The sequence below is a fragment of the Mytilus californianus genome, unplaced genomic scaffold, assembly GCF_021869535.1.
Source record: "Mytilus californianus isolate M0D057914Y unplaced genomic scaffold, xbMytCali1.0.p SCAF_12, whole genome shotgun sequence".
Lineage (NCBI taxonomy): Eukaryota > Metazoa > Mollusca > Bivalvia > Mytilida > Mytilidae > Mytilus > Mytilus californianus.
In genome coordinates this window covers 49,410,606-49,431,469 of record NW_026262604.1, presented here as the reverse complement: position 1 = coordinate 49,431,469, position 20,864 = coordinate 49,410,606, and the positions used below count along the sequence as shown (strand labels likewise).

General features: G+C 31.5%; 2 protein-coding genes across 6 annotated transcripts in view; both read left to right on the top strand.

The window, feature by feature from the left end:
• The window catches only part of LOC127721949 (OTU domain-containing protein DDB_G0284757-like), a 269,632-nt gene that overhangs the window by 53,224 nt on the left and 195,544 nt on the right, over positions 1 to 20,864 (top strand). The gene's annotated exons all lie outside the window — the stretch shown is intronic.
• LOC127721951 (uncharacterized) lies at positions 1,733 to 8,546 on the top strand. The gene is made up of 4 exons (XM_052228800.1): positions 1,733 to 1,969; positions 3,751 to 3,887; positions 4,985 to 5,268; positions 6,116 to 8,546. The coding sequence occupies exons 1-4, from the start codon at positions 1,821 to 1,823 to the stop codon at positions 6,152 to 6,154; spliced, it is 609 nt and encodes a 202-aa protein (XP_052084760.1). The 5' UTR covers positions 1,733 to 1,820; the 3' UTR covers positions 6,155 to 8,546.

Here is a 20,864-nt window from a genome sequence, read left to right as displayed (position 1 = left end):
GTCCTTCACATTTATATATTCTACTTGTGTGTAGATAGGATTTGTAATCATAATTATAGACAGCCTGGAAAATATACTGCTTTTCAAGATTGCAATGCTGGTAACGGTGTCGTGTGAATACTTTTGTCTACGGACTGTACATTATCTGTGTCAGCATAGTAAAATGAAAGATGACTATGAATATTTGTTTTCCTTGTTCATATATTGTTGGCTTCTTAGATTATAATTATAAAACTAATGGAAGCCCTGGGTATTTAATGGCATAAAGTTGAAGCCTGAAAAATCTTATAATTTGGTATAAAATTAAAGATGCAGCAAACTTTCACTATGACATTTTATATTAAGAATTACTAGAAAAGCAATGAAATGAGTGAAGCTAGTTTGAAAACAGCCGATAGTGAATACAGAAGTTATAATACTATGCAAAATTTTATCCTACATATTATTTTTATGAATAATTGTAAAATAAAATATATAAATCATTTTCTGATCATTTTTTCGAATGAGGAATCTGCCTTTAAGTCATTTATTTATATTTTTTTCATGATAATGTTCACAAATTACAGAAATTCATCATACACAAGCACTAATGCAAACATTTTTTTTAAAGTGTGGAGCAGCAGCTTTAAAAACCCATATCACTGGATGTTTGGTTCATGGCAGTCAACTCTATCTATATACAGATTTACTACAATGGCCACATGATCCTAACTTAACTATTACATGCCTTGTTAATGCTATAACCAGTAATACAAAAGTGCTACCTCCAAAACTATATGTACAATGTGACAATTGTGGAAGAGAAAATAAAAACAAGTATGTTATAGGATTCCTTGGTTACCTTTGCTTGAGTGGATATATTAAAGAGGTACTTATGTAGGTTCATATGATAAGATCTTTCTGTACAGTCAAACCTGCCTTAACGGTCACTTCGATAAAACAATCAAATTTTTCAGAACCTCTTTTTAAAAGGACTCCTCCTCTCTTCAGCAGTCACTTTTAACACTCCTGTGAGTGGCCACTAAATACACTGTTCCACTGTATTTATGTCAAATTATTAGGGTTGGGACCGACCCCATATCATGGTTTACTGAACATTGAAAATAATCGTGTGAGTGGGGCATCTGTGTACTTTGAACACATTTTTAACCGGATTTCCATATGAAAAATCGGTTATTAATTTGGTGATGTAAGGCTGGGGGAGCCAAATGTTGTCCGTGCATTTACCTAGAAATGTCCAACCAAAGCTTTTCAAATTTTAACATGTTGTTACTGACGACAAAAATGGAGGTCAAGTGCAATAATGACAATTGACTCATCATGACTCATGAACAATTCAACCAAAGCTTTTCATATTTTCATATGGTGTTCTTGATGACAAAATGGAGGTCAAGTTTGATATTGATGATTGTGACTTTTACCATTCAGGAGTTTGGTCTTTGTGATATTGATAAATGCCAGGACACAAATAAACGTTAAAAAATCTGGTTTACTGTGATTGTGACAGCTATTGTTCTTGTTTAATTTAAATTGCAAAATTTGTACATTTGGCCCCGTTATGTTTATGGAGTTAGTCATATACATGTCAGGAGAAGAATTGTATGGGTATTTTGATTATTTGTTGCTCGGTTGCTGTCCATAGACAAACATCTACTTCTTCCATAAATGTAAAATATGTCTTAGTTCTTCTTTTATTTCAATTATTTTTTTTTGTGTTTTACATTTAGGCCTATCTGTCTTTCCTTCTGAAGGGACATACACATGAGGATATTGACCAACGTTTTTCAGTAATTTCACATAGATTAAGACGGGTTAATGCCATGACAGTTCCTCAGTTACAAAAAGAAATAGAATCAAGTTTTCATGATAAACCACACCATGAGGTGTTATCATGTGTACGAGATGTCAAATCGTGGTTAGAAAATTCTCTTTGTGAGATGTCATTCCATTCCTTCCAACATCAGTTTTGGTATGTATACATAGTTAATAAAGCATTGGGCATCTTTTATAAATAGTGAGAAGGTAACTCTAACAAGATTAACATTTGCTTATGTCCAACAATTTTTATACACTTGCAAAAAAATTGCGCTCATATATTGCTATCACGCTGTTGTTGTCATTAGCACTGTCAGCGTCGTCAGCGTCTGTAGACAGTTTAATTTCATAACAATAACTTTAGTTTAAGGGAAATTTAGTCAAAAGGTTCAATACCTCAAAAGAAAGGTTGGGATTGTTTTTGGGTTGATGGTCCAAACGGTTTAGGAATTAGGGGCAAAATATTGGTCCAAAACACACATTTTTCTAGTTTCAGGAAAATTAATTTGTGTACAAGTTTTTGGATTGCTCTGAATTGTACCACAAGGTTCAATACCCCAAGTAAAAGGTTGGGATTTATTTTGGGGGGTAATTGCCCAAACCGTTCAGGAATTAGGGGCCATAAAGAAGCATTTTTTCAAATTTCTTCAAATATATTTTGTTGGGGGAGGCAAATTTTTTTCTTCAAGATTTATGAAATTTGAAAAAAATGGGGGGGGGGGGGGGGGCAATTATTTGGGAATAGGGGCAAATTTTTATTTTTTTTTTTTTAATTTATTTTTTTTTACAATTATTTGGGCAAGAAATCTTCAATTGAAAATCAAATCATTTAACCAATTTCAAGTTCTTTGACTACATTTATTCTGTGTCAGAAACCTATTATGTGTCAAATATTTAATTATAATCCAAATTCAGACCTTTATCAAGCTTGAATATTGTGTCCATCTTTGCCCCAACTGTTCGGGGTTGGACCTCTGCTGTTGTATTCAGCTGCACTAGGCGAAGGAAAATTTTATTTATTTTTGAATAACAATTATTTTTTTAGTTACATTATAGGGCGTCAGAAGTAAAAGCAGTATTTATTTTATGAATGTTTTATTCTCATGTTAAACTATATATGCATTATCAACAACCTTACATTATTAAATCATGCAATTAGACAACTAGTAAGGTTATTCCACACAATTCAGTTTTGAAGGGTATAATGTTTTTGACCATCTGTCCATAAGTCTGTCTGTATGACAGGAAATATACATTTTTACCTCATTTGTAAAAAAATATTTCCTGTTTTTCTGTATATTACTTATAAATAATAATCAAAGGTAAAATATAAGGTTATAAATATTTCAATGTTTTTAAATGAACTTAGTTTTTCTTTCAGTTAACATAACATATAGTCAGCAGTTTTTAAAACATTAATTACCATCATAAACAATCCTTGATTTTACCAGACTTGGACAGAAGTATCTTTATGATCCATTAATAGCATGTAGAGAACATTTTTGAAACTTAATTATTTTAATAGTTCTGTATTTTACTGATAAATGGTCTGAGTTTTTTGTCAGATAAAGTTTGCATACAGTCAGTAAGCTGAAAGGTTTTTAAAGATAAAAAATATCAGAAATATAAGCAATTTATGTACATTTATTATTACACTGAAAACAAAGACAACAAAAAGTAGGCCACTGGGTTCCGTTGAACCCTTACAAATTTTTACTCTGAAAAAGTCAATACTAAAATATATTTGTTGTGCCTAATCTTTACAGAAGTGAATTTTATAGACAAAGGAGGAATTTTTGTTTTTGTCAAATATAAAAAAGAAGATGTGGTGTAATTGCCAATGAGACAACTCTTCACAAGAGACCCACTTAAGATAGATCACTATACTTTCTTTTCACTCATGGCGAGCGTATAATTACTTTTTTCGTTCTTTAGGCTCTTTTGTGACCGTCCTAACCATGTTACTATGAAATACAGGAAGTTTTCAACTGATTCTTGGTTGCCTGAGACTGACCAAAACCAAATAGAATTGTTTGACTTAGATATAACAGGAGATAACACCATTCCTCAGGGTAAGTTTAAATCAAGGCTGTTTATTGAAAATAAAGGATGTCCATTTTTTTTCTACCATATATAGCTTTGGATATTGATTTTAAATAGCATGACAGCATTTATATTCATAATCTTCACCCCCCCCCCCCCCCCAAAAAAAAAGTACCTGTGTTAAGGGTTTCCCAACCCTGCCCTAGTTTTGAGTGCCAACTTTAACTTTTTTATCTTTATTTCTTCAAAAACATTTTATCAAGATATTAGTTCTTGCAACCGCTAACTTCATAAAAAAAGAGACAGAAATGATGCAAAACGTGTAATGCAAGCACTGTGAGCGTTGTGGGTCAGTTTATTGGAAAACAGAAATGTAGTGAATGCAGTGTCTGTAATCTCTGTCACAGTTTGTCAACTACATAATAATATGAGATCTGTTATATTCCATCTTCATGCCTTATAAATCATGTAGTGTGTTATGGCCCCAAGATAAAAACTGACGATGAAAGGTATCACCCACAGGGTTGGCAAAGTATTGACCAACCAGGCTTTCATTAGAATTTATAACTCCTAGAAACTAAATTATGAGTTTGTCAATCATCCTTATTTGATATGTTATGTATTTGTGATGTATATCATATGATATATTAAATTCAGTATGTTTCATAATAATATTCTATTGAAAACTCATAGTCTATTATTACAACATCATTGATCAATCTATGAATAACTTTCAATAAATAAAAAAGTATGTTGTCAACAAGCTGTCAATCATCTATTTTTACTGTGTAGTAGATTTTATATGAACAAATAGTGGGCAGTCATGCATGATGCCCAAACCCTATATAAGGAGGACCGGCAGTGTTATCAATATCTTTCACTTAATGGATTAATTGGAATACTTAAAATTCATAATTGGATATTTGGAGATTCTTGGATATATATTTAGTTTAGTTATATCACTTTCTACAATTTTAACAACGCATTTTGCTGGAAAACAAAAAGGAAATCTTGGAATATAGGAACATTAATTATTTTAATACAAAAAGGATATCTTGGAAGATAGGAACATTGTTTAATCATGTTAATATCAAGCAATTAAATTAATATAATTTCTATTGAATAGGTATACCTCAAATATGCAAACAGCAATATGATGATAGCAGAATTGAAATGGTCAGAAATGCCATTGTAAAGATGAAGAACTTTTTTAATTTCCAAAAATATACATGGTGGATGGAATTTCTTAACAATCCAACTAAGACCACTCCCAAAATAACCAGATGGCCATTGACACACTTACAGAAAATTCACAAGATTCAAGATATACCAAAACAGCTAGTGCCAACAGCAGATGCTGAACCTACATGCATTTCTGAAATGTTGGAAAATGAAGGCTTAGCAAGAGAAGTATGTCCTTTGCATTGACTTCCTAAAATTAAATTAATCCAAGGTTCTGTTTCTAGACAATATTGTAACACTGGTGAAGCTATTGTTTTGGTCAAACCAAATTCATATCATGTTCATTGGAAATGCTTTCCTAATTACTTATTTTCTACTTTATGCCCAGGACAGATATATAGAAAAGGAGCATAATGTTTTTTGGTTTGTGTGTCCATCTGTCCTTTTGAATGTCTGTATCAGACCAGGTTAAAGTTTTTGGTCAAGATAGTGAAGAAGTATTCAACTTGAAACTTAGTAATAAGTACGATCCTTTTGATGATGTCTTTCTAAATTGTATGCTAAATTAGTGTTTTGACCCCAATTTTAGAGTTCACTGAACATATAAATGTGATAGTGTTAAAACAGTTCATTCTTAGGTTAAAGTTTTTGGTAACAGAAGCTTATGATGTAGTTGAAGTCATATCAACTTTAAACTTTATACACATGTTCATTATGGTATAATGTTTTGAAATTGTATGCCAAATTAGGCCTTTGATCCCAATGTCATGATTCACTGATCATGAAAAGTGATAGTGCAAGCTGGACATCAGTGTACTGTGGACACATTTGACAAAATGTTGTAGATGTTTACATTTCAAATCAAAAAGAGACTTTTTTAAACTAACACAAATTCATAATTAAGTTGTTACAATCGAAATTCAACCAAATGAATAATTTAAAATCAATTTTTTTTTGTGATGAGGATCAACAGTAAAAGGTCTGTTCCTTTGCCTGTTTTAAGTTTTTGGTTTATCAATGATCTTCTGAGATACAGATCTTGTGAGATAAAAATTTACTTAATTTCTTTTTCAAGATTAAGACAAAGGAAAGAAAAAGAAAGAGGAAGGATTGATGATGACTTCTATATGCAATGTGAACATATGCTGAGAATTTATTGCATTCATCTTTAACTTATGCAATATTACTGGTTTTTAATGGTTCTTCCACTGAAAGGAGGATACAATAGCTTTTATATATTTTATATATTTCTTCTTGGAATCAATTGAAATTAATTTATAATGGATATACATAAATACAAAAGAGGATTTGAAAATACTTTATGTCATAGATATTTGAAAAAACTTCATATAAAGGCTTGTAATGGTCTTCATACTTATAGCGTGCAGCTGGTATGAAGTAATTAGGCTCTTAAATTTACTTATTGGATTGAAATAGAAATGAATATGAACATATTATAATCTTTACATTGTAAGCAGTGTACGTAATTGATTAAAATAAAGTGTATAGAACTCCCCAACTATTTTTCTAGAATCTAAGATAGATTTATTTTTTTTGTAAAATGTCTTTGAGATTATTGTTGGATACTAAATATTTATCAAATAACACTTTTATATAGCAAATTATTTGAATGATTGTCTTTATTACCATTGTTGGTATGCACTTAGTTAATGTAAGGGATATACTTTAAAGCCTAGGACTTGCATGTAAACATTGAAGTTTTTTTTTACATTGAACTTTTGTATAATAGGATATAAAGATTTCATATGTACGTATATAAATTATATGGTTGTCATCCAGAAAATCATTATTTCATTTGAAGAACTCAAGATGAAATGTCGGCAGACTTATTTGAATTTCTCCCCATTTTAGCTAGTAATAGCAAAAAATGTCTGTTTATAACAGTTTGTTAAGAAGGAATTGTCAAATGATAAATATTGGCTCTAATGATCTTCATACTGTTAGCATTCAGCCATGATGAAGCAATTATGCTCCAAATTGTCTTTTTTTTTTTTTATTGAATAAGCAGTGTCATAGTCATCATACTGTTAGCGTACAGCCAGAATGAAGGATTTACATTTAAATATTCAATTTAAAAAAGAATCATTTAAAGATATTTTATTTGTTATGATGTAACTTCTGAGAATCATGATCATGCAAAAACTTTTGAAGAATGGATATATATTTCTATTTATACACATCCATATATATAAAGACAATTAAAATATGTTCTTGGAAGATTTAACAAATTATAAGATAAAAAAAATTACATTTAAAAAATTTTCAACCCCTTCCACTAGTTCTATTAAAGACAATTGTTGATTGAAATTAAATTGTTGATTTATTGATAGAGATTAAACTTTATAATTATACTAAGTTAAGGTGGAGGTAATGAAATAAGAAATGTAGTCTTGTCATTTTAATGTTATGTATATATTGTTGTTTTAGTAATGCTAGAGATTACTTTTTTTGTTGATAGATGAAGTTATATTATTTATTCCTTGTTCTGTTTTAATTTTAGCTGATTTGTGAACATTAAGAATTTGTGGATACTAATATCATGGGCACAATAAATGTCAAGATATTCATTCATGGTTATCATGGTAATTAATGCATCTTTAAATTTATTTTTCCTTGCATGATATATGTGTCAATTCTGGTTTTTAAAATAATTTATATTGAGATATAAACTTTTTACCATGCTGCATGGGATAGGGATTTCAAAGATGTCTGTTTATTGAATTGAATAAAAGACAAATATTTGTTTTTAATGATGTTGATACTGTTCGAATTCAGCTATGATGAAAAAATATGCTCCATTTAGTCATTATACTGTACTACTAGTGAAAAGCAGATGTCATGTTTTTTAAAGCCCATGATAAATTGATGCTGGTGTCAAAATACTGCTATGGTAAATTAACCCCCTTGCCAAGGGAAATTGACCCTCACCCCCTTCATGGAAAACCGACCCCTGTTTTTTTTTCATTTTATGTAATTATTGGAACATTAAACATTGGGGATTTTATTTGAAAAAAAAATGGACTTTGCCATTGCCTTAAAATAGGGGGTACCTATGTTGTTTCTGCAACTCCTCCAAAACCACTCCTTATAATTTAATGAAACTTTCTCAGATTCTTTATGATATAATGCCATTGTGCACCTCCTATTTTGTGTTTGTTCCTTTTTTTTAGTTTGTATTTTAAGAACATGGAATTTGCCATTGCCTTATAATTTGGGTACTGATTTTGTATTTGCAACTCCTCCTAAACCATTAATCATAAATTAATGAAACTTTCTGAGATTTTTATTCTTATAATGTCTTTGTGCACTTCTATTTGGTTTTTGGTCCAATTGATTTTTGAGGTTTCCAATACCACAATATGAACTTTGCAAGATGCAGGGGTATAATTTTGTGAGCTCTGATCACAGTACCTATAGTTTAGTAATGATGTTATTACAGGGTGCTTTGTTTGGGAGAATTCGTAACAGCATCCTGTTGTATTATGTATCACGTCTTTTACATTGTTTTATGTTTATTATTTTAATAAATAATTAGAAACAACTAAATACTATTTGTCTTTATTTTATTCATATATTAGTTACTAGTAATTGTGGAATTGTTAATAGGAGAAATGTAATGAAAAATAATCAACAGATAAATAGGAAAACTAAAGAAGACAAACCAAAAGAAAAATAGTTCTTATAAAAAAACAGTCAAAACCAGACGCTCAAAAACATAGAAATGGACCACCTGATAACTCTCATATTCCTGAGTTTCTTTAAACTTGCACAGTAATGGCTTTCACATTGTTTACGAGGGAAATAATGCATACGGAAAAGCATTCAGTGAATCTCGGAACAATTACTTGCTGGAAGTAAATAATTAAGAAGACGTACATTTCATGAAGTCTTACATTGAAACATAAGAGTTTTAACTAAAACAAGCATAGGAATAAAAGTCTTATACTATAAAATTACTTTTAAGTTAAAAAAACATGTTCAACTTTTTTTTCTACAACTCATTTTATATGACTTTAAGAACAAATGTGTGTTTATTTTCACATAAAATAAGTTCAACCAGGTTTTCTTTTGTTTATATTGTTTATAGCCATTAGGGAAAATCGAAAGGGAGCTTACATCAATAGATATAAACAATTTACCAGAAAAGGATCTCGATGAACGGCAACTACTTGGATAACATGGATAGTCCGACATACCTGACACTCATTGGTCCGACACTCATAAGTCCGACACTCAATGGTCCGACACTCAATAGTCCGACACTCTTTGGTCCGAAAACTTGATCATTGTCCTTGTTCAGTGGACCATAAAATAAGGTCAGAACCTTAAATTCACTATGTTGACTGATGTACCCCAATTCTTGACATTATTACCTATTATGTCTGGTTTTTTTTATCACGCATTGTTTTCAATATATGGAATGCTTTACGACTGTCATACAAGTGAGAGGTTAAGATAGCTGAAAAAACAGGGGTTGATACACCATTGTCTACATAAAAAAAGCCTGTTCCAAGTCAGGAATACGACAGTTAACTACTTTCCATTCGTTTTCTGTGTTTGAGTCTATTTTGCCATTTAATTAATGACCTTCCAGTTATAATTTTCCTTGGAGTTCGGTAGTATGGTTATTTTTACTTTTTGCACACAAATCAGAAAGATCACATTGATTTTAATGAACATGTGTACTGAGTTTCTTGATGTGACTTCAACTTTTAGCATACACTACCCTGAAAATCAAGAGTAAACAATCTGACATGTCTTATAACATTAAATTAACATTTAAATGATTAATGTACATGATGTCAGGGTGAGATAAACCCTTTCATACAAACTTGTAGGCCTTACAATCATTCCATACACCAAATTAAGTTAACCTTTTGCTAAAAGTATCTCAGAAACAAACCTCATTAAAAAAAATGAACTTTGACCAATGAACCATGAGAATTAGGTCAAGGTCAACTGCCAGACAAACATACCCACCTTACAAATATAGTTCTACTTTCTTTAGAGTATCCGAAAAAAAAGACAAACTCAAAGAATTTAACATTGACCAATGAACCATTCAAATAAGGTCAAGGTCAGAAGGATCCTGCTAGACAAATATAATTGGCACTGGCTACGGTTACTTCCAGGAAGTAACAATAATTATTTCTTATTGTTACTTCCGTGACTAATTGCCAAAATGTAATCCCGGACAAGGCGCTGATTTCACACGGAATTTTGGAAGTAACAATAATTTATTTCTTATTGTTACTCGCAGTTATTGTTACTTCCAAAATATATTTAAAGACGTGAAATAATTTAAAACCTGCAAATTAAATAAAATAATTTGCGATCAAACTGTGGAATCAATTTTTAACAATCAAATTACATGATTTTAAAAACTTTTGATCTTATTAAACTTCAAGATCTATATTGACGTTCACTTTTGCCATATGGGTCAATTAAAACAACTCACTATATATATACATACATACATAATGTATGTATACATACATACATAATGTATGTATACATACATACATAATGTATGTATACATACATACATACATACATATTCTAAGTATGGCTACGAAAGTCCAACATGTCAATTTTTTAGTCGGAGAAAAAATAAATCTATTAAAGAATTTAATGACAAACTTGATGCATTCCAAAACGCAAATTACGCGCAGCTGTACAGAAGAAGTTCTGTTAAAATAGGAGCACCGTCCAAAACAAAGAAAAAATGAAAAACAAAAATAGAAAATAGAAATAGGGGGGGGGGGGGGTCAACAAACATACTTATTGAGCTACGGCTCTGTGTTAAAGGCCGTACTTTGACATATAATTGTCAACTTTATATACATTTTGACTTGGATGGAGAGTAGTCTCATTGGCCAAATGCCACATCTACTTATTTATATTAATATAATGAAAGTCCAATGCAAGCATATTCGGTTGGTCCAGGTTGTACTTACGACGTACATATTTACGAATCAATAGTGTGTGATGGTTGTCTGGAATGGTACCATCTTAAATGCTGGTCTGAAAACACCACCAAAGACTACTTGCCGGTTGTGCAGGAAGTGTTACAATAATAAATAGATACGCCATATGTAAATGTGTTACCTTGAATAAAAATTTCTATTGATATCAATTTGTTGTTTAGTTATATATAAAATGTGTTGTTTAGTTATAACAGCGTATAGGAATGTATTTATTTTGTTTGATTGCAAATAAAACAGTTATAATATAAATCAATGCACACCTGAATATATTTTGAAAGTAACAATAACTGCGAGTAACAATAATAAATAAATTATTGTTACTTCCAAATTCCGTGTGAAATCAGCGCCTTGTCCGGAATTACATTTTGGCAATTAGTTTCGGAAGTAACAATAATTATTTCTTATTGTTACTTTCTGGTCGTTTTTGGAAGTAACCGTAGCCAGTGCCAATATAATTATATATCTGACAATCATTCCATACAACAAATAAAGTTAACCTACTAGTTATGATAAATTAAAATTAGCCCATAAGGCCAAGTAAATTTAATTAGTAGATTTTCATCCAAATTTTTGAAAAAAATGGGGTGGGTGGGAGGATTTTATTTTTTATTTTTTATTAAATATGAAACGCTCTTGTGACGTGTTCTTCATATATGCAAGTGTAATAATAAGGTTCTATCATGTACATACATGTATAACGAATCAAACATACAAAGAAATGCAAAAACCAAAATTTGAAACAGGATGTTATTAATGAAACGAAATTATCGACAGTTACCGGTAACGAAAATGAACAAAATCCGGAAATCGTAAATTTTTCAAAATAAAAAAAATTGGGGCGGAACAATTTGAGAGGGGCGGGCGGGGATGAAAATCTATCAATTAATTTTAATTGGCCTAAGATATTTATTTGTAATTATAGAACTTGAAATGCAGTACATGCATTTATCATATTATATTGAATAGGCAACCAAATGCAACCGCCAACAAAAAGAAAGGTAAAGCACACCAAACGGACTTGCACTGTTTGTAGAGGCGAAATTCCATTAAAAACAATAATTTCGATGTTCTCATTCACAGATTCACTCTACGATTAACGAAAGTCGGAAATAGTGTCGCACTGCAAGTGTCGGACTATTGAGTGTCGGACCAATGAGTGTCGGACTATTGGGATGACCCCACTTGTATCTGGTTTCAACTCTCAAAGCTGGCTGTAAAAAGCAAGATGCATTCTAACGCAATAAAATCTACCCTCAGCGCAAGTTGGAGCAAGGTTCGCCACATTAAAATTGTAGGATGAAAAAATCAAAAAATATCAAGAAAAAACTAAGAATGGTTTCAACTGAAATGCGTCGGAATGCGAATTTCCCCAAAAAAAGGCTACTGCATGGACCTGAAGACAGTGTTATGCCAACTAGTGTCACATACAAATTTCTACCTCCTCTTTTCTTTTTTGAATTAATATAGTATCCATTGCAGCTTTTTAAATGCCAGTGCTTAATTCATTGAATGTATTTATGCTTTTTAAATGTTTGTGCTTAAAACAGTTGGTATTTTAAACACCATATTTGAACCATTGCACATATATTCAAACGATCCAATTTTAATATTATGGACCAGTTCTGGTCATGGGCGAAATCAGATATGGACTCCAGATCATTTTGTCCGCTTGTCAAAACTAGTCATAATATATCTGTTATTGATATTAACCATATCTTGAAACTCAATCAAGATTGGAAACCGGAAAAACTGCCAGAGTTGATAAACAAAATTCACAAAGAAATAAAGTTACAAGAAAGTCTTGTATATGGGTCGTTTTATGGTCATGGTGACTTTGAGCTAAGCTCTTCAGCTAGCCATTTGCAATGTACAAAATCTCTCTAACAAACTAAATCAGAAAAGGAAAAGGCATTTTCACTGCAAAAGTTCTTGGCTTATGGAAATAGGACTAACAAAAATCAAGAGTCCACCACTTCAACAGATGGTGGACTGACGATTCCTAAAACAAGTGCATGTGCACGTAAGCCTGGTCAGAGAAAACGCATTAAGAGTGACAAAACTGTATCTTCAAAAAGGGCTAAAATACAGTGAAGCCTATAGTGGTAACATGTCTTCTGTATGTCACAATTGACCATGTACATAGCGTATGATGATTATATAAAATATGATTGTAAATATTACTTTGTCACTATATATGCAATGAATTAAAATAGTTTGCCTCTTTCCAAATTCAGTCTAAATAGACAATGTACATAGCGTATAATGATAATGTTAAATTTGATTCTGAATATTACTTTGCCATTGTAAATGATACATGTAATGATTTCTACACTAAATTAGAATCTTTGGCTTATTTGAAATTCGTGGAACCAAAATTATTTGTGTTTTTTTTTTCTTTATTTAAGTTAAAGCCGTAAGTCAAATCAAAGACTTAAAAACTGGTACTTCGTAAGAACTGGTTAGCGCTTCCCAGTATAAGGAATTAGCGTGGGGCGTTCTGTTTTCCTGCGGACAGCGTCCCGGTGTACTAGCACCTCAACTAAAACCCTACAACTACGGTAGGCTAGCACAAAGCAGTCTAAATTACATACACCCTTTGGTTATTTACTTTTTTACATTTTATTTTATATACTTTTTTGTCTTTATAACATATACAAAATATATATCATGGGGCACACAACTTAATCAGATTATCATTGCTAAAATCACATACACTTTTATAATTTGGCATTACAAATTCCTCCTCTTAACCACAGGGGTTTGTCACTATTTGCCGGGTTAATTTACTATCCATGGGAACCCCTAAAAAAGAACTTTTTTAGGGGTTCCCATGGATAGTAAACCCGGCAAATAGTAACAAACCCCTGTGATTATAGTATATCTTATGTATACAGGGTTTTAACATACAATTTAAAAACTCAACAATTCCTTTATTCTTGAACAAATATCTTTTCTTCTATCAGTTAAGTGAATTATCAATAATTAATTCTGAATCTAAAATTAAATATATATATATATATATATATATATATATATGAATGTACTTATATATGAATGTACATATACTTTATTGAAAATCACTTAAAGTCCACATAGGCCAATGGCTTACAATCATAATACATATAAACATAGAATGAAATTAAACAATAAATATACATTCTACAATGAAAAAAAGAGACTATCATCCTATTTTCCTTTTTTTAAATTATCAACATCTTTTTAAATTATCAACATCTTTTTAAATTACAACCCCCTCCCCCTTTCTCTAATTTTTATTATCAACATCTTTTGAAATTAAAAAAAATCCCCCTATTTTATTTTCTATTTTTATTATCAACATCTTTTTAAATAAAAAAAACCTCCACTCTTTTCTATTTTTATTATCAACATCTTTTAAAAATATCTCCTATATTTCAATACACAAATGTAACTTTTAAATTTATATAAAATTTTCTTGTCGCTAATTCTTTTTTTCTTGTCGCTTCTTGTCGCTCATTCCTTTTTTTTCTTGTCGCTTCTTGACGCTTCTTGTCGCTAATTAGTCAATCGGAACAACTCGGCCTTTCTGGTTGCACGAAGAAATAACCTCGTATGCATTAGGCGGAGGAATCATTGTCCGGAAAATTTTCCGATTCGATTCAAAATTATATTTTTTCGACTGGACTGGTACATTTTTTTTACCACTACTGATTTAACTTGCTCCTGTCCGGAAAATTTTCCGATCCGATTGAATTTTATATTTTTTCGACTGGAATGGTACAATTTTTTTACCATTACTTATTTACTTTGCTCCTTCTTTCGCGACAAAATATTTGGCAGAGTTAAAGTTCTTGATTACTGTGATATGTAACCAAATTATAGCGCCACCTGGAGGATAGAACTTCTTTGTGTCGCGGATCACTACAATTCCGGCCAACAATTTAAGAAGAATTTCTCCATAGTGCATACGAGGCTATTGTACTGCGTAGCGAGAATGGCCGAGTAGTTACGATTGGCTAATTAGTGAGACCCTCTCCTACAGTGGAGGAAAGAAACACAAAAACAACAACATGGCGTCGCTTATACTGCGCACTTTAAACAAAATAAAAACGTTGAGAGAGCACGCTTATGCATCTAAAAGACTCATATTTTCATCAAAATGCATGAAACAGCAATGTGGCATAAGTGAACAAAAAAAAATGCGCTTGAAAGATAAAATTGAATATTACATTAGCACACACAAATATAATATGGTCGCTGCTACAGCTGAAGTTTGTGAACTGAAGTTTCATGAAAACGAAATTGTAAATAGACTAGGAGAATCATTTACCAGTAGGAATAGTATATGGCAATTCCCATGGAAGAAAACTGAAAAAGAGAAACCGTTTGTTTCTGAAAACTCGGAAAATATATTTTCAAAAGGGTATGATGCCCTTGAGGATTATGTTCATGGAAATGGTGAACTATTTGCAAATGACCATCAGATATGCGCTGCTTTCACAGCTCTGGAAAGATTTTATAACAAAAAAGGTAATGCTCCCACTATCCTCAATCTTGAGGCATAAAAATGTCATAATCAAAATCGAATTTTCTTTATACATGTATAGCAAAACACATTTTTTCCCGTAATAGAAGTCTCCAGGCTAATCTTACGCATAGTTTAGATATCCACAAAACATTTCCCCATACCGGAAAACGATGCTACTTTTTTTCTCTCCTTGAAGTACGTAAAGTTAGCATTTTTGCCCCCCTTACGATATTTCATGTAAGGGGAGCCAGTATTATCTGAAAACGCATCAGATGGTATAAATCCCTTATATAAACTTTGATGCCAAATTTCAGAAAAACTTGATCTGTAGTTCCTAGAAAAATGTGACGAAAAATTAACAACATTGCTATTATGTGTTAAAATATGTAAGTGTTGGGTAAACAGGAAGATGTTAATTGATGAATCTGAAAACACATCACACAGTATAGCTCCCTCATATAAACCTTGATACCAAATTACAGAAAGCCTTGATCTGTAGTTCCAAAGAAAAATGTGATAAAAACTTACAACTTTGCTACTACATGTATGAGTTAAAATATGTAAGTGTTCAATAAACAGGAAGTTAATGAGTGATGAATCTGAAGATGCATCACATGGTATAGCTTCCTCATATAAACCTTGATACTAAATTTCAGAAAGCTGTGATCTGTAGTTCCTAAGAAAAATGTGACGAAAATTTACAACTTTGCTATAATTTGTTAAAATATGTAAGTGTTCGGTAAACAGGAATTTGCTGAGAGATGAATCTTAAAACGGATCACACGGTATAGCCCCCTCTTATATTCCTTTGATACCAAATTTCAGAAAGCCTTGATGTGTAGTTCCTAAGAAAAATGCGACATAAATTTCATGGGACGGACTGACGGATAGACAGATAGAGGTAAAACAGTATACTCCCCCTTTTTTTAAAGCGGGGGTATAAAAATTGCTTACACATTACAACTCGACATGATCAAGCTCTGGAACAAATATAAAATCATTCATTTTCATATATATAATAGCCAAAAAATCTCTGACAAAAAAATTCCTTGTACAAAACTATCGGCAAACAGGAAGTGGCTGCACTATTGATCTAAAAATAACTTACACATTACAACTCAACATGATCAAGCTCTAGACCAAATATAAAATCATTCCCTTAAATAGAAAAGTTCGATGAAAATTTTTCCTTGTACATTGAATAGTTTAATTTTAAACTATCGGCAAACAGGAAGAGGCTGCACTGCAGACCTAAAAACTGCTTACACATTACAACTCAACATGATCAAGTTCTGGACCAAATATAAAATCATTCCCTTTCATATAGAAGCCAAGAAAACTTTGACGAAAAATTTCCTGGTACATTGAATGGTTTAATTTCAAACTATCGGCTAACAGGAAGTGGCTGCACTGCAAACCTTAAAATTTACATGTTACAACTCAACATGATCAAGCTCGGATTAAATATAACCATTCCCTTTCATAGAAGCCAAGAAATCTTTGACGAAAGTTTAATATGCAAGGTCTTTTGGACGGACACACAGAATGGCAGAAAGACGGAATGACAGAATGACGGAATGATGGACGGAGTAAAGGAGGAAAAAATCAAGAAAAATACAGTTTTTAAGATTTGTTTAAATTAAAACAGTAGCAACTTTATTATCAATTTCAAACAATACATATTAGTGAAAAAATACAGAACAAATACAAGTAAATATACATTAAACAATAAGTGTTTAATTAAAAATACATACAGCTGAAGATATTCAATGGACTGAAGGACATGTTAAATCCTTAGGTTATCACGTTTAGCATTTACCCCCCCCCCCCTTTTAAATAACATAAGTTCAAAACAGAATAACGGAATGTCATAAAAAATGTGCTTCGCCGAGCGCAGCTGGGTATGACTGTAGAGTTCCAACTCTGAACAGTTGGGGCAAAAATGGACACAATATTAAAGCATGATACAGGTCTGAATTTGGATTGTATTAAAATATTTGACACTTTTAAGGTTTCTGACAAAGAATAAATGTACATGTAGTCAAAGATCTTGAAATTGGTTAAATCATTTGGGGGATGGGTGTCAACTTTTTTCTACTTCAAGATTTATCGAAAATTTCCATTTGGGGAATTCTTTTTTTCAGGGAAAAGGGGGGGGGGGGGGGGGGGGGGGGGGGGTATTTTATTTTTCTCAATTTATTTTGCTAATTCTTTGTAAATATTCTTATTTAATTACTTAATGTACATGTAGTCAAAGATCTTGAAATTGGTTAAATGATTTAAAATAATGTTCAATTGAAGATTTCTTACTGTTGTCAAGGACTATATACGTCCCTGCTGTTGTGCAATAGACTGTGTTGTTGCGTAATACTAAATAAATTTGTTTTCAGACTATACACAAAGAATTAGCAAAATTAATTGAGAAAAATTAAATAATCCCCTCCCCCGAAAAAAAATTTCCCCTAAATGGAAATTTTCGAAAATCTTGAAGAAGAAAAAAGTTGACACCCATCCCCCAAATTATTTTTTACTACTTTGTTCTTATTCAATCTGTTTTCAGACTAAAAACAAAGAAATAGCAAAATAAATTGTAAAAAAAAAATTAAAAAAAAAAATTAAGAAAAAAAATTCCTTTTCAGTCGGAAACCCAGTTGAAATTAAACAAAAGAAATGGTACTCTTGACTAGAGAAGTTAAAAATGGTCTCGAGATTGTTTATGACTGTTTCTATGGCTGTTAAAAGTTAATTGTAATTGCATAATTTAAGATTTTTTTCGTCTTATATATTTGTTTTTATCAATATAAGAGTCCGGATTAAAAAGATATTTCATAACTTATAGATTAAAGACGAATTTCAGTAAATAGGCCGATTAGAGTAGGTACACAAACAAGTGGATAAAAAAAATACATACCCTTAAATTTCGCCGAAAAAAAATCCATGAAAAGATAAAAGATGTATCTATTGAAAGCTTAAATTTCCCTTCTGCCCCCTGCATCAATATTTAGAAAAAAAATCCTAAATATTTTATCGCAATTAAAAGTCGGGTAGACCTTTTGAAAGTTGGGCGTGTTTGAGTTTACTGTTTTGTCCAAAAAGCATATAAAACAAAAAGAATTGATATAACATTACGCTTCGGATTCTATTATTTTTATATATAAAGCATACATATTTACAAAATGGCTTTAGAAATCACTTTATTAAAGAATAAAATATATGGGTCAAATGACATGCCTTTGCAATGAGTCATTACGGCATGGTAGGTGTGTTCGAATGATACAAATTAAGACTTTTAACTACTTCAAAAGAACTAATTTTAATGTTCTGTCATACTGGTACTTTTTATTAGTAATAGTTTATCCATTTTTCAACAGTAGTTAATCATTTTACTCATGCAAATGCACTTTAAAGAAAATTCGGACACACCGTTTACTTGCACCCCCCTTAATTTTTACCAAAAGTCCTTGACTACATACTTTGCAAGTGGATAAAAAAATACATACCTTCCAATTTTTCTAATTTTTTTTATGTATTATCTAGGGATATTGATCTTCAACGTCTTAAAATTTCTAGTCTGCCCCCAAGGAAATAATTAATTATAATTTTTTCAGTGTTTTAATGAACTTTCGTAAATCTACCATGACAACCAATCAGACAGTAATATTTTATCGAAAAAAAGACCTTGAAGAACATTATATGATGTGTAATAGAGAGCTGATACGTCTACCTTTTCTTATAACACTTTCGTGTACAGATTGCAATAATGCAATGTGCATTAAATCGTGATTTGTTAAGACGTAACTTGGCTGTGCATCCTTGTTACAAATTACCATTTTATCACAGGTAAAATTTACCTGAGGAATAATGGGGAGATAATTTTGATTCCGCCTGTTTTGTGGTATAGAACCTATTGTTTAAATTTCATAAAGATTCATACACTTATACTGAAGTTATTGTCCGGAAACCAATCTGTCTACGGACGTCGCCGCTGCTGCCGACGTGATAGCAATATACATCCATGATCGCAAATTAATTGCGGTTGTATAAAAAAATGATAACAGCAGCAAGTTGTATCTTTTAAGAATATAAATATTTTAAATACTGTTATAATTATGAAAACCAAAATTACCTTTCTCATCAATACTACGAATTCAGAAAACAAATAGGCACATTTCAATTCAGTGATCACTTAGAAAAACTTTTGTAAATAACTATTGTAACAAGTGTGGACACAGACCAGCATGTATTCAACATTCTCATCATCAGCATTCAACTAAGGATATCATGTTTACTTTAAAAACCAAATATTGTTGAAATCTGAGCAAGTGTAAACATGGGCCGAAAAATGGCAGCCATTTAAAAAATGGCCACCCAGAAAAAAATTTCATCATCACCATCCAACTCAGGATACCATGTTTACTATACTAACCAAATATCATTGAAATCCGAGCAAGTGTTAAAATTTGGCGGGAAAATGGCTGCCATTTTAAAAATGGCTGCCCAAAACAAATTTTCACCATCACCATTCAACTCAGGATACCATGTTTACCTTGAAAGGTAGCTTTCATCTTCATTTTCTTCTATTATTCTGGAAAAAATAGCAAAAACAGCATTTTGACCCCTATGTTCTAGCTGTTTTTAGTAATGGCGGACATGTTTTTCGACAAATCAAAAATCCAAGCATAAACTTTTTGCAGGATACCCTAATGTACAACCTTACCAAGTTTCATTTGATTTTGAACAGTTGTTTCAGAGAAGAAGATTTTTGAAATAATAACATCAAAAATGGCCAAAAATGTCAAAAAAGGGCACTAACTCAATTATCAGTTAACAGATTTTCACGAAAATCTGCACTCAGGTAGCTCTCATCATGGTAAACACTTTCAACCTGCCAGAATTTGCCTTAACCTAAGGATTTTTTAGATATTTGGGAAAAACTGTTGTTTGACCCCTATGTTCTATTTTTAGTAACGGCGGCCATGTTTTTCGATGGATCAAAAATCGAAGCACACACTTTGTGCAGGATACCCTAAGGAACAATCATGCTAAGTTTCATCCAATTCCATTCAGTAGTTTCAGAGGGGAAGATGTTAAAAAAATTGTTAACGACGACAGACGACCACGACGACGGACGCCAAGTGATGAGAAAAGCTAACATTTCCTTTTAGGAAAGGTGAGCTAATAAAGTGGAAAATGTATTTCTTGCATTAATTTTCTAAGTCCAAGGACCATAACTCTGCAAAAAATCATTAGACCGGAACACAATTCGCACTAAATCTGTAACTTGTCATGATTTAACTATATGCCAAATA

Excerpts from the sequence above, each read along its gene's own strand:
- LOC127721951 (XM_052228800.1), top strand. The coding sequence starts at position 1,821 with ATGACAGTTCCTCAGTTACAAAAAGAAATAGAATCAAGTTTTCATGAT. Across the intron at positions 1,970-3,750 it reads TCCTTCCAACATCAGTTTTG|GCTCTTTTGTGACCGTCCTA; the intron begins GTATGTATACAT and ends TTCGTTCTTTAG. Across the intron at positions 5,269-6,115 it reads ATGAAGGCTTAGCAAGAGAA|ATTAAGACAAAGGAAAGAAA; the intron begins GTATGTCCTTTG and ends TTCTTTTTCAAG.